The sequence below is a fragment of the Hemitrygon akajei genome, chromosome 7 (assembly GCF_048418815.1).
Source record: "Hemitrygon akajei chromosome 7, sHemAka1.3, whole genome shotgun sequence".
Taxonomy (NCBI): Eukaryota; Metazoa; Chordata; class Chondrichthyes; order Myliobatiformes; family Dasyatidae; genus Hemitrygon; species Hemitrygon akajei.
Genome location: NC_133130.1, coordinates 34,548,173 through 34,561,426, shown reverse-complemented (window position 1 = coordinate 34,561,426; position 13,254 = coordinate 34,548,173). Strand labels below are relative to the sequence as shown.

The 13,254-nt window shown below is 38.2% G+C and overlaps 1 protein-coding gene across 1 annotated transcript in view; it reads left to right on the top strand.

Annotated features, from left to right (window-relative positions):
- The window catches only part of LOC140730120 (calpain-2 catalytic subunit-like), a 117,964-nt gene that overhangs the window by 51,541 nt on the left and 53,169 nt on the right, over positions 1 to 13,254 (top strand). The window contains exons 4-5 of the mRNA XM_073050256.1: positions 4,595 to 4,857; positions 10,074 to 10,148. Coding sequence (XP_072906357.1) covers positions 4,595 to 4,857; positions 10,074 to 10,148 — 338 coding nt within the window. The remainder of the gene's footprint in view (positions 1 to 4,594; positions 4,858 to 10,073; positions 10,149 to 13,254) is intronic.

Sequence of the window (13,254 nt, the reverse complement as noted above, 5' to 3'; positions counted from 1 at the left end):
ATAAATGGCTTAATGGACATCCCTGTCTAGTACCACGAGAAAGTGAAAAAAAAGACCTATAATTATTAGTTATGACCATGGGAATAGGGTTCTTATAAATCATTTAAATCCACCTATTAAAATTATTACCAAAACCAAATTTTTCTAATACTTTAAACAAATATGGCCATTCAACTCTATCAAATGTCTTTTCTGCATCGAGAGAGATAACACATTGAGGTTGTTTAGATAATGGTGAATATATAATGTTCATCAATCTACAAACATTAGAGAAAGAGTAATGGCCTTTAATAAAGCCTGATTGATCCATAGAGATGATTTTAGTTAAAATATTTTCCAAACGATTAGCCATTATTTTAGAAAGAATTTTTGCATTCATATTTTATAGCGAAATAGGTCTATATGATGAGCATTCAACAGGATCTTTTTTTTTTAAGGATTAAGGAAATAGATGCTTCATAAAAAAAGAAGTTAAGTTGCCCTTCTCAAAGGATTCATGAAATATTTCCAAAAGATACGGAGAAAGTAATCTTTCAATTTTTTTGTAAACTCCCACCGAATAACCATCAAGTCCAGGAGTTTTACCTGATTGAATTGATAAAATAGCTTTCTGAATTTCATGCTCAGTAATTGGAGCATCAAGCATCTGTTGATCTTCATCAGAAATTTGTGGAAATTTAATCTTATGTAAAAAAAAAGCCTTCATTTTGGAGGAATCTGCAGGGAATTGAGATCTATAAAGATCAGAGTAAAAATCTTAAAACGTATTATTAATATCCTCGTGGTTACTTACTATATCTCCATTATTTTTACGAATCTTTAAAATTTGTCTTTTAGCTCTAGCTGCTCTTAATTGAGAAACTAAGAGCTTATTATTTTTATCCCCAAAAATATAAAATTGACTTTTCAATTTAAGCAAATATCCGTCAATAGGATATGTTAGTAATAAGTTATACTGTGATTGTAATTCTACTCTTCTTTTAAATGAAACAACATTTGGAGAGATTGCATTGATGTTATCTAATTCTTTAATTTGTTTAGAGATTTTATTTAATTCCATTCTTGTTTGTTTCTTCAATTTAGCTATATATTATATAATTTGACCCCATAATTAAGCTTTTAATGTATTCCAAATTACTAACTTTGAGACGTTTCCTATATTATTAAAGAGAAAAAAACTCTTATCTGAGTTTCAATAAACTCAACAAATTCTGAACTTTGTAATAAATGTTCTGGAAAACACCAAAATGGTCTGGTAGAAACAACATCTTTCAATTCAAATATTAAGTTTAAAGGAGCATGATCAGAAATAGCAATTGCATCATACTCACATTTCTGAACACTAAATAAAAGTTGAGGATCAACTGTAAAATAGTCGATTCTCGAATATTTATTATGAACATGTGAGAAAAAAGAGTATTCTCTATCACTAGGGTGCATATGCCTCCAGATCTCAATTAAACCATAATTGATTAAAAGGGAATTAATAAGTGATGCAGAACGATTAGGGAGTTGATGTTTGGATGATGACTTATGCATTAAAGGATTTAAACAAGTATTAAAATCACCACCCATTAATAACATATATTCATTTAAGTCAGGTAATAGAGCAAAAACGGCTTTAAAAAATGAGGGATCATCAACATTTGGTCCATAAATATTAACCAAAACCATTTTCTTATTACAAATTATTCCTTTAACAATCAAAAATCTGCCATTAATATTGGCTATAATATCCTCCTGATTTAAAGGAATATTGGAATCAATAAAAATAGAGACACCTCTAGTTTTACTCTGGGAGTTTGCATGAAACGGAGGACCCTTCCAAAATTTTAAAAATCGATTTTTATCACATAACCTGATATGCATCACTTGAGCAAAGATTATATCAGGCTGGAATCGGTTTATAACTTTAAATATTTTCTTACGCTTAATAGGATGATTCCAGCTGCGTACATTCCAAGTTAAAACATTTAACTGTTTGGATATCATCATGAAACTTTGTATCTAAAAAGAGTAGTTAGATGCATGTCAGGATAAGGTGGTCAAAAATGACAGAGATGAACAACAATAAAAATAATTAGCAAATGCTCCGGGATTCCATAATGGGGAGAAAAAAAAGGAAAAAAAACCCACCCAAACCCACACAAAGCCCAGAAACAAGTCGATATCAATCGACACAAGCCCCAAGAAAAGCATAGATGCAGATACAGGCTCCGCCTACCTAAGTAATAAAAAGATTTTAAAAAAGTAATCTCTGTCTCCCTCTACCGCACATAAATCTCATTACAGTCGGCATAAATCTCAATATAATTAGCTTGGAAGGATAGTGTTTTTCTTGTAAAACAAAATGACCTTCAATTTGAGAGTAACCTTCATAATATTAGATAAGGGAAGAAAAACACATCCAAAACAATTATTGAAATATTTGCACAAAAGAAAAACAATTGCCATCTTTAAATTGTCCAATCTATCTTTAAAACATAAGAAAATCCAAATAATTACTTAGATCTTTACTAAAGCATACAGAATATTTTTAAAAAACAATTAATTCATTGAAATGCTGCAGAGAAAAAGAATTCTAGATGGTTCAAACTTAACTACAATCTATCAGCAGTTCTCCCATTATATCTTCTGAGGTTAAAACCATCCAAACCAGTCTTTTTCAGACCTAAAATGCATTTTAAGGTAAAGACTTTCTGTAACCATCAAATCTTCCAATCTCATCAGTCTTTACACTGTGAGACCCTCAAGCCATTATAAGTCATTCAAACTTCAGGCTTCAGACTCGTTGTCATTGAAATATTTGCACAAAAGAAAAACAATCGCCATCTTTAAATTATCCAATCTGTCTTTAAAATGTAAAAAAATCCAAGTAATTCTTAAAAAAAACTTTACAAAAGCATACGAAACAAAAAAAAAACAGTTAGTTCATTTAAATGCTGCAGAAAAAGAATTCTAGATGGTTCAGAATTATCTACAGTCTTTCAACAGTTCTCCCGTTATATCTTCGGAGGTTAAAACCATCCAAACCAGTCTTTTTCAGAGATAAAAATACATTTTAAGGTAAAGACTTTTTATAACCATCAAATCTTCCAATTTCATCACTTTACACTACAAGACAATCAAACTATTGTAGATCATTCAAACTTCAGGCTTCAGACTCGTCATCGGACTCGTCAGACAAAGAGTTAATAAAATGCAGTGCTTTGGCTGGATCATCAAAAATACGAACTCCAGAATTTTGAACAAAAAGCCTTAATTTAGCTGGATAATGTAACGATGGAAAGAGCTTTTTTTGATATGCTAGTTTCATAGAAGAAGCAAATGCAGCACATTTCTTAATTTCACATGGAAAATCTTCAAAAAAATCCACTTCTGAATTTTGAAATTGAAATAATCTTTGTTTTCTTGCAAGCTTAATAATGCGATCCTTGTCTCTAAAATGGAGAAAACGCACAACAATATGGCTGTTTTTACCTTCATCCAAAGATTTTAAAGCACCGGTTCTGTGAGCCGATTCAATCTCCAGGAGTTGCGAACAAACCTCCGGAAATAAAGACTGAAACATTTTAGCAAAATAATCCAGTGTGTCGGCAGATTCTGATTTCTCTTTTAATCCAACAATTCGAATATTATTCTGACGTGATCGAGCTTCCAAATCCACGATTCGTTGTTGAGCCTTATCCAAATGAAAAGAAAGGTCAGCTGCATTTCGACTAACTTCTTTAAGATCGAGGCTCAAAGAGTCAAATTTTTCTTCAAATTTCTCTTTTAGTTGAGTTATTTCAATGCCGATACTGCTGATTCGAGACTCTAATCTCTTAACCCAAGAGGGTTCTTCTGAGAACTCGTCAGATTTTTTAGACTTTCCATTAGTTGGGTCCGGATTTCGCCTGGTGGTCTTCAAAGTAGCCATAATTATAACTATTGCTGTACAGATTCAACTGAATAAAGCTGAAATTTCTAAGTTTAAATCGGAAAAGGGAGAAATTAAAGGTGGACAAGAAGCAACTAAGTCTTACATGTCCGAAGCGGGCGGAGTCCCCCATACACTTCCTGACACTGTATTCCATCAGCCACTTCTCTGCCCACTCTCCTATTCAGTTTAAGCCCTTCTGTTGCCTCTCTACCTCCCCAAAACTACCTGCCCATCCACTTCTTTTCATATCATCTACAAACTTTGCAACAAGCCATCAATCTGTTATTCAAATCATTGACATATAACGTAAAAGGAAGTGGTCCCAACACAGACTGCTGTGGAACACCCCTAGCCTCTGGCAGCTAACCGAAGAAAACACCCTTTATTCAAACACTTTGCCTCTTGCCAACTATCCACTGCTTTATCCATGCTAGCATCTTTCCTGTATACCATGGACTCATAGCTCATTAAGCAGCCTCATGTATGGCACCTAGTCAAGGACTTTCTGAAAACCCACGTACACAGTACATCCTCTCTTAGATTGTTGTTGTTGTTGTTGTTCCTCTCCACACCGCCCTGTTCTACAAAAAAACTACAAGAGTTTTTAAGTATGATTAACTTCTATCACTACTTCATTCCACAAGCTGCTGAACTTGTGTTTCCCCTGTATAGTGCACTTAAAGACAATACCCCTAATCACATACTTGACTGGTCAGCAGAGATGACCAGGGCATTTGATGATGCCAAAAGAGCTCTTTCTAACACAACCCTGTTGGTGCACCTGCTTCACAACATGCCTCTAGCCATTACTAAAGATGCCTCAGACCATGCTATGGTTGCTGTGTATGAACGGTTGGTCGGAGCTGTGTGGCAGCTGCTTGCCTTCTTCAGTGAGCAGCTCCATCACACTGAATGGAAGTATGGCATGTTTGACTGTGAGCTTCTCTAATTTTTACCTGGCTGTCTGACATTTTCATTTTCTTCTGGAGGGTTACCATTTCACAGTGTCTGTTGACCACAACCCTCTTGTGTACATGATGGCCAAAATACCCTTGGTCTGCACAGCAGCAACTCCACTTGGCCCACATATCAGGGGTCACAACTGATGTACAACATATCAAGGAGAAGTAGAGCTATGGCTGATTGCCTCTCATGGCCAGCCTTTAAGGCTGTATGCACAGGGGTTGACTTAGCCGGCAAGACAGCCAACCAAGCTACTGACCCAGAGGTCCAGGCTTACTGTAGAGCTATTGTGGGTCTGCAGTTGGCTGATGTTAAGTTTGGGGAAGCTGGGGTTTCTTTCCTGTGCAAAGCTTCAACTGATCACCATCGCCCTATAGTGCCCGTAAACTGGAATGGACTGTTCCATGCATGGCCTCTCCTATCCGGGCTGGAAGGCCTCACAGAAGCTGGTTGCACTAATATTTGTGTGGCATAGCCTTCATGAAGATGTGTGTGATTGGAGTGCAGCCTTTGTGGAGTGGCAGCAGGCAAAAATTAACCCTCATGACATTGGCACCTTTTGAGGTCCCAGAGCAACAGTTTGACCATGTCAATGTGGAACTTGTTGGTCCCCTTCTCTTCCAACTGTGCCCCCCATATGCTTTCATGCATCTCCTTACCATGGTGAACCATACCACCAGGATGCCAGAGGTTGTCCCTGTAGCATCGATAATGGCCTCAAAAGTGGCTCGGGTGTTCATCAGCTCTTGGGTTGCTTTGTTTGGCACCCCATCTGATATTTCCTCTGATTGTGGTCCCCAATTCATATCGACCTCTGGGCTGTGATGGCCCAGAACCTCCATGTTGGACTATATCACACCACGGTGTATCACCCACAGTCCAATGGCCAATGCAAGCAGTTTCACCACTCCTTAAAGGCTGCTCTGGGGGCTTCCCTGACAGATGACTGCTCGAGCTCAGAATAGCTCCAAAAGAGGACCTGCAGTCTTACACAGCTGAATTGGTAGAAAGGCAGCCATTACAAGTGCCAGGTGATTTTATTCCTGATGCTACGACCACCTATCAATGGAGTTCCACCCTCCTCAATAAACTGAATTGCTTTGCACCTGTCCTTACCTCTCACCATGGTGTACAGAACTCCTGGGTTCTCGTTCACTTGCATTCTGCCTTATTTGTTTCCATCCACCATGATGCACACCAGCATCCCCTTAGGCCCCCTTACAATGGCCCATCCTGTGTTTCAGAACAGAGTTAAGATTTTTATGATAGATAAGAGCTGTGAACCTGAATGTGTTTTGGTAGATCGCCTTAAACTAGCACATCAAGATTTGGAGTATTCCACTATCATGCTATCACAGCATGACCATGAGCCTGTCAACATGACCATGACCCTTCTGGATGGGCCTGTGTAGAGAAATGTAACTGGTGGAAACCACGGACATTGAGTTGGGATTCACTTTAAGAGATTGGTCTGATGAGATGACCTAATTACATGAGGTTCTGTTACTGCACTTCATGTTCAGTTTTTGAGGTACAATAAATGAGTTGTTGTGGTTTTTCTTAAACATAAAATGCCTCATGTAATTTAATTTGCAAAAACCTACGGTACTACTCATGGAAAAATAAAGTAGCGCAAGATATTGTGCATTATATAATCAATAAATTCAGTTAACTGACTTGTGTATTAAATGAATGTTGATTAATTAATACTGACTTATTTGACTGTTTACTGTTGTTTTATGCATTACACTAAGAAATCAGCAGGAAAGGAGACAGATACTTCGCAGAATCTGGTCAAAAGACATGCTTACTCTGTAACTGGAGCAGAAACAGTAAGTCTGAAACCAAGGGTTTTATTAACTTGTACTCCTAAATCTCATGTTTCCTGAAAGGGTGAGGCAGTATTTCTCTGCAGTTCCCCAGTGGAATCAATGTTTTGTCTTCCTCTCCCTTTTAAGTCGTGCTGATTGAAGCAAGCTGCTACACAAGTACAGCATGCCTATGACATTCTATTTGTTGCCAAAACAGTCAGGTTACAGCTCTCCTTGCAAACTCTCTCATCTATCTAGCACTTTTACTCATATATTCCTTCATATATGACTTGCAAATTCCTCTCTCCAGAAAGACCCTTACAGTGCTGCATCATATCATTGGGTCCACCTGTCACAAACTTGAATGTACTTATTGCTTGATCTGGCTAGACCACGTCCTGGCACTACCCTGGAATGAAATTGCAGCTGCCTCATCTCTGATATCAGGTGTATCCTTAAAGTATAAATTCCAGACTAATACTTCTTTGCAATACCAAGGGAACACTACACCATCAGAGTGCCATCTTTAAGATACTTATTCCAGTCTGTGTGCTTCCCAAAAGGAGAATAAATTACTTTGTGTTGAAAGCAAGCAGTGGAGTTATCATAGGTGTCCCAGACAATGTGTATCATTTAATCAGCATCACTAGTCACTGAGGAAATTTGGTGGGAATGTGAATTGCCATCAGAACTACACACCAAAATGTATTTCATTAGTAATAAAGTGTATTGGGATATAGTTCCCTGAAAGTGACATCACAAGTAGGAAAGGCGATAAAGCATGGCATATGGCATTCTTGCCTTCATCAGTCAGGGCCTTGAATATAGAGTCGGAAAGTCATGCTGCAGCTGTATAAAACATTAATATTCATGTACCTGTCCAAATGTTTTTTCAATGTTATAATTATATCCACCCCCACTATTTCCTCTGACAGCATTTTTCATATACCCACCACCCTCTGGGTGGATAAACCTGCCTCTCAAATCCCCTTTACTCTCTACTTTTAAATTTTAAAAAACTCTAAGGTCAGTCCTCACCCTCCTCATATGAAGAGCGTTTGATGGCTCTGGGCCTGTGCTCATTGGAACTTAAAAGAATGAGGGAGGAATCTCATTGAAACCTATTTAATGTTGTAAGGTCTAGATAGAGTGGCTATGGAGAAGATTTTCCAGTAGAGGGGAAGTCTAGGATTACAGGGCACAATCTCAGAACAGATAGACATCCATTTAGAACGGAAATGAGGAATTTCTTTAATCGAAGGGTGATGAATCTGTGGAATTCATTGCCAGTGAGGGCTCTAGAAGCCAGGTGAATGGGTGTAAAGTGCAGTTTGATGGATTCTTGAAAAGTCTAGATATGAAACGTTATGAGGAGAAGGTAGGAGAAGATGGTTGAGAGGGAAATGGAAATGGTAGAGCAGACTTGATGGATCGAATGGCCTTGTTCTGCTCCTAGGTGCTATTTCTAGTATAGGGAGCATGTTAAATTTCATTCTCAATATCACACTATCACTCACTGCCACTCTAAATTGTCAGCCTATTTGTTCAGCAGTAAATACAGTATGTAGATCAAAAATTTCATCTAACTGTATAGTGTGAATCCACTGTCTTTAATTCCTGCAACAAACACTTCCCCACTTCCCCTTAAACTTTTTTTTCCAATTTTTTTCACTGACATGCCCTTCCCCATTCCCAAATTGCTTTTCTGCTTCTTGTTCTTTATTTTCTGACTTAAAGGCAGGGGTTCACAACCTTTTTTATGTCTTGGACCAATACCATTAAGCAGAGGGTCCATGGTTTCAAACCCCTGCTTTAAGGGATTCATAAACATTTCCTCTTTGTACATGTTTTGCATGAATGTTGTAACATCTGCTTTGTCCATGCCAAGTTTTATTCTTTGAAATTCTAAAAAATTGTTTGAAACAATTTCCTGTATTAAAGATACTTAATGAATGCAGATTTTTGCTGTAGATGCACTGAATAACTGTAACCTTGGAGATGAATAATGTAGAAACAAATTGAGGATGTAGTTTTAATCTTGTAGGTGAGCTATCAAGGTGATAAAGAAAAATTGATCCGGATCAGGAATCCGTGGGGCAAAAGAGAGTGGACCGGAAGATGGTCTGACAAGTAAGTTATTTTGTGGAATTATATGGTTATAGGTCAAATGTTCATGATTCTTAATGCATTTTTCAGAATCCTTCTGTCCTATGTTAATAGATAGTTATTTATTTAACAAGCCAAGACCTCTCTTCCCAAAAGCCATGACATCATTCAACCATAAATGAGCTGGGCAATGTACCTGCCTCTAATTAGTTATCAAGAGGAGCTTTGGCATCCTGGAGTGAATATTGCCACATCCAACACATCATCCTCTGCACTATGGATCCCACCACTAAACATATCTTTACCTCCCAACTTCTCTCCACTTTCCACAAGAACCGCTCCCTCCATTCATTCCTTCTGTTTCATCTGCCTCTTGGCACTTATCCTAAGTGCTCCACCTGCCCATGCACCTCCTCCTTCACTTGCATTCAAGGCCACTAACAGTCCTTCCAGGTGAGGCAGCACTTCTACCTGTGAATCCTCTGGGGTTGTCTATTGTGTCTGGTGCTCCTGATTCAGCCTCCTCTTCAATGATGAGACTCATTGTAAACTGGAGGACCCCTTTGTTGAGCACCTCCGCACCATCCACCATAAGCAGGAATTCCTGGTGGCCAAACATTTTAATTCCCATTCCCAATAACATTCTGACATGTTAGTCCGTGGTCTCTTCATGTGCTAAGATGAGGCCACCTTCATGGTTGGAGGAGCAACACCTCATATTCCATCTGGGTAGCCTCCTACCTGATAACATGAATGTTGATTTCTGCTTCTAGTAAATAAAATATCCGCCCCCACCCTTCCACTATTCACCTAGCTTCAGGTATGACCTTCCACCTAGCTTCTTTCCCCTCCCTGCACCTTTTTAATTCTGGCATCTTCCCCCTTCCTTCTCAGTCCTGAAGAAAAATCTTGGCCCAAGATGTCAACTGATAATTCATTTCCCCAGATACTACCTGACCTGCTGAGTTCCTCCGGCATTTTGTGTGGCTTCAAATAATTTTTAAGCCATTTTTGAAATTCCAGTTACACATTGCAACCAGACTAAACTCTGAGTTTTGGCTTTTAAGGGAACTAAGTGCATTACTGAAAATATGGCAAGATTGGTTAAGTTGTTCCTAAGTATTTAAATTGTCATGCATATAAATAGATAATTTTGAGATCTTGGAAAATAATGCAGCTCCCATTGAGAAAGGATGATGTTTCTGTTCATGTGCCATTCCTGTAAATAGTGACAAAATAATTACCCTTTTACATTTTTCATCTAATTCCAGTGCACCAGAGTGGAAAGAGATCCCCGATGAAGAAAGAAAACGCCTCCATGTTGACTCGGAAAATGGCGAATTTTGGTAAAAATGAAATTCTTCCTCTGCCTGTCTTGATTTTATAGCTTGCTTAGTGGCTATCAAAGCAAACGGGTATGTAGCTGGAAGCCTAAATTAAAACTGGAAATGTTAAGTACTCAGTATGATAGTTTGTGGAGATGGAAGTAAGGCTAATTGTTTAGATCAATGTACCTCATGTTGGAATTGGAAGATGTTACAGTTGAACAGACTATAATGGGGAAGATAACAAGACAATGCAACAATGTAAAATATACTGCCCACAGAGAGAGAAACCACTGTGTCAGTTTGTCTCCACGTGATTAGTATAAAAATAAAATTAGTGCATAGTAGTTACACGCTATAGGTACTATAGCTTGCATTGATTTTACTGTTTTTAATATAGAAAGATAATGTAGAAAGTGTTCAATAGAATGGTAATTGAAAAGTAAATGGTGAGTCAAAGAAAGAAACACAAGTGGGGGGGTGATAAATTGTGAGAAGTAGATTGTAAATTGGGTCTTAAAGAACAAAAAAAGTAAAGTAGAAGAGCTTTGTGAAATGAATTTCAGAAAATGGAGCTGAGTACCTGAAGGGAGTATCACAAATAGAATCATGGAGAAGTAGAGCACGGAAACAGACCCTTTCATCCTTCTAGTCCATGCCAAAACCATTTAAGCTGCCAACTCCTGTCGACCTGCACCAGGAGCATAGCCTTCAATAGCTCTACCATCCATCCATCTATCTAAACTTCACTTAAATGTTGAAATCGAGCTTACATGCACCACTTATGGTGGCATCTCATTCCACACTCTTACAACGCTCTTAGTGAAGATGTTTCCCCTCATGTTCCACTTAAATTTTTCACCTTTCACCCTTCACCAATGACCTCTGGTCATAGTCCCACCCAACATCAGTGGGAAAAGGCCTGTTTGCATTAATCTTATTTATACACCTCATAATTTTGTATACCTCTATCAAATTTTCTCTCAATTTTCAACGATCTAAGGAATAAAGTCCTAACCTATTCAATCTTTCCTATTAACTCAGGTCCTCATCTTTATAAACTTTTTCAACATTATTTCCATCTTTCCTGTAGGTAGGTAACCAAAACTATGCATAATATTCCAAATTAGGTCTCACCAATGCCTTAAACAACTTCAATATAACTTTCCATCTCCTGTACTCAGTGCTTTAATTTATGAAAGCCAATATGTGCCAAAAGCTTTCTTTATGACTCAATCTGCCTGTAACTCCACTTTCAAGGAATTATAGACCTGTATTCCCAGATCCCTTTGTTCAACCATGCTCCCACCCTTGAAAGCTTTGATATTCTTCCTCACTCTCCGCTCCCTAGTCTTCATGTAATCCATAAATTTGCTGATCCACTTAACCACATTATCATCCAGATTGTTAATATAGATGACAAACACAATGGACCAGCACCGATCCCTGCGGCACTCCACTAGTCACAGACCTCTAGTCAGAGAGGCAATCATCTACGACCACTCTGTGGCTTCTACTACAAAGCCAACATCCAATCGAATTTCCTACCTCATATTGAATGCTGAGCGACTGAACCTTCTTGACCACTTCCCATGTGGGACCTTGTCAAATGCCTTGCTAAAGTTCATCTAGACAACAAGCTCTGCCTTGCTTTCATCCATTTTCCTAGTACCTTCCTCAAATCTCTATAAGATTGGTTAAACATGACTTACCATGCATAAAGCCATGCTGACTATCCTTAATCAGTCCATGTCTATCCAAATATGTCAATATCCGGTCTCAATACCAGTAAAAGATAGAAGGCCACCCAGTACAAATTTGAATCTAGACTGAATGTGTGGAAGGGGATGATTGTAACAAGACTAGAAGTCACTGTTCCTTGTGTTGAGTGGGTGTAGCACTAGAATAAGATGCAGAAGCAGAAATTGCAAATTTTAAAAGACATTTAGACAGGGATGTGGATTGCAAAGATTTTGAGCAGGGGTTCCCAACCATTGCTTAATGGCATTGATCCATGGAGAAAAAGAGATTGGAAACCCCTGGTTTAGAGGGATATGGGTCAAATGCAGGCAATTGGAACTAGCTCAAGTAGACAACCAGGTCGGCATGGGCAATTTTGGCTGAAGAGCCTATTTCCCTGTTGTATAATTATATAACTTTAAGACTGAAGTTTGGTGGTGGCTGTGTATGTGGTTGGAATTGGTGAGGATAGTAACTCAGGATTCTCAATCAAGAAGCTATAAGTACTTAGTTCTCTGGCACTTTACAAATAGCAACACTGAGGTAACTGATAGTGAAGGGAAGGCAGTTGGTGAATCATGGAGGCAATATTGGATTACAAATATGCTAGATTATCTGAGACCCATGAAATCCAGCATGTGAGTTTTTATAGTTTAAGGTTAAATGTGAATGCTTATAAAGCTCTGATCCAAAGAAACCTTTTTAGGAAGCATGGGAAAGGGTTTGGAATTGAAATCTTGGCATTCACATTGATATAGTAGCTGGAACAAAGAGCTGCAGATGATAGAGAAATAAAAGAAAAGCAGAATGCTGAAAGACTTCTGAAGGTCACGTGGTATCCCTTGCTTTGGGTCAAGGAATCTTAATTATAGCTGACTAGTCCCATATGGTAGGATGTTCCAGAAGGTTAAGGCACATTGGATGCAACTTAAGTTGGCTCATTAGATCTAAAATTGGACTGGTGAAAGGGAACAGAGGATCATTGTGGAAAGATGGTTTTCTTGTTGAGAGCCTGCAGCCAATTATACAGCACAGGGACCAGTGTTGGAACTCTTGGTATTTGGCATTTTTTTAAAAATGACAACTTGGCTGGAAGTCTAGAATTGAATTTTATAATTATTATAACTAAGGCTCTGGATGAAATGAAAGTTGCTGGTGGTGTGAATAGCTGGAAAGTTTGTCTAAGGCTGCAGAAGGGAGTGGCTGAGATGAAAAGTTGAGTGAAATGTGGGCAGATGGAATTTATTCCCAACAAGTGCGATGTGAAGTAAAATAGAAATAGATTATATACAGTAAATGCTAAAGACACTAAGTAATAGTGACTAACAGAGTGTCCTTCTGGTTCAGGTTCATAGTTCGTTGAAAGTGGAATCTTGGGTAGATAGAG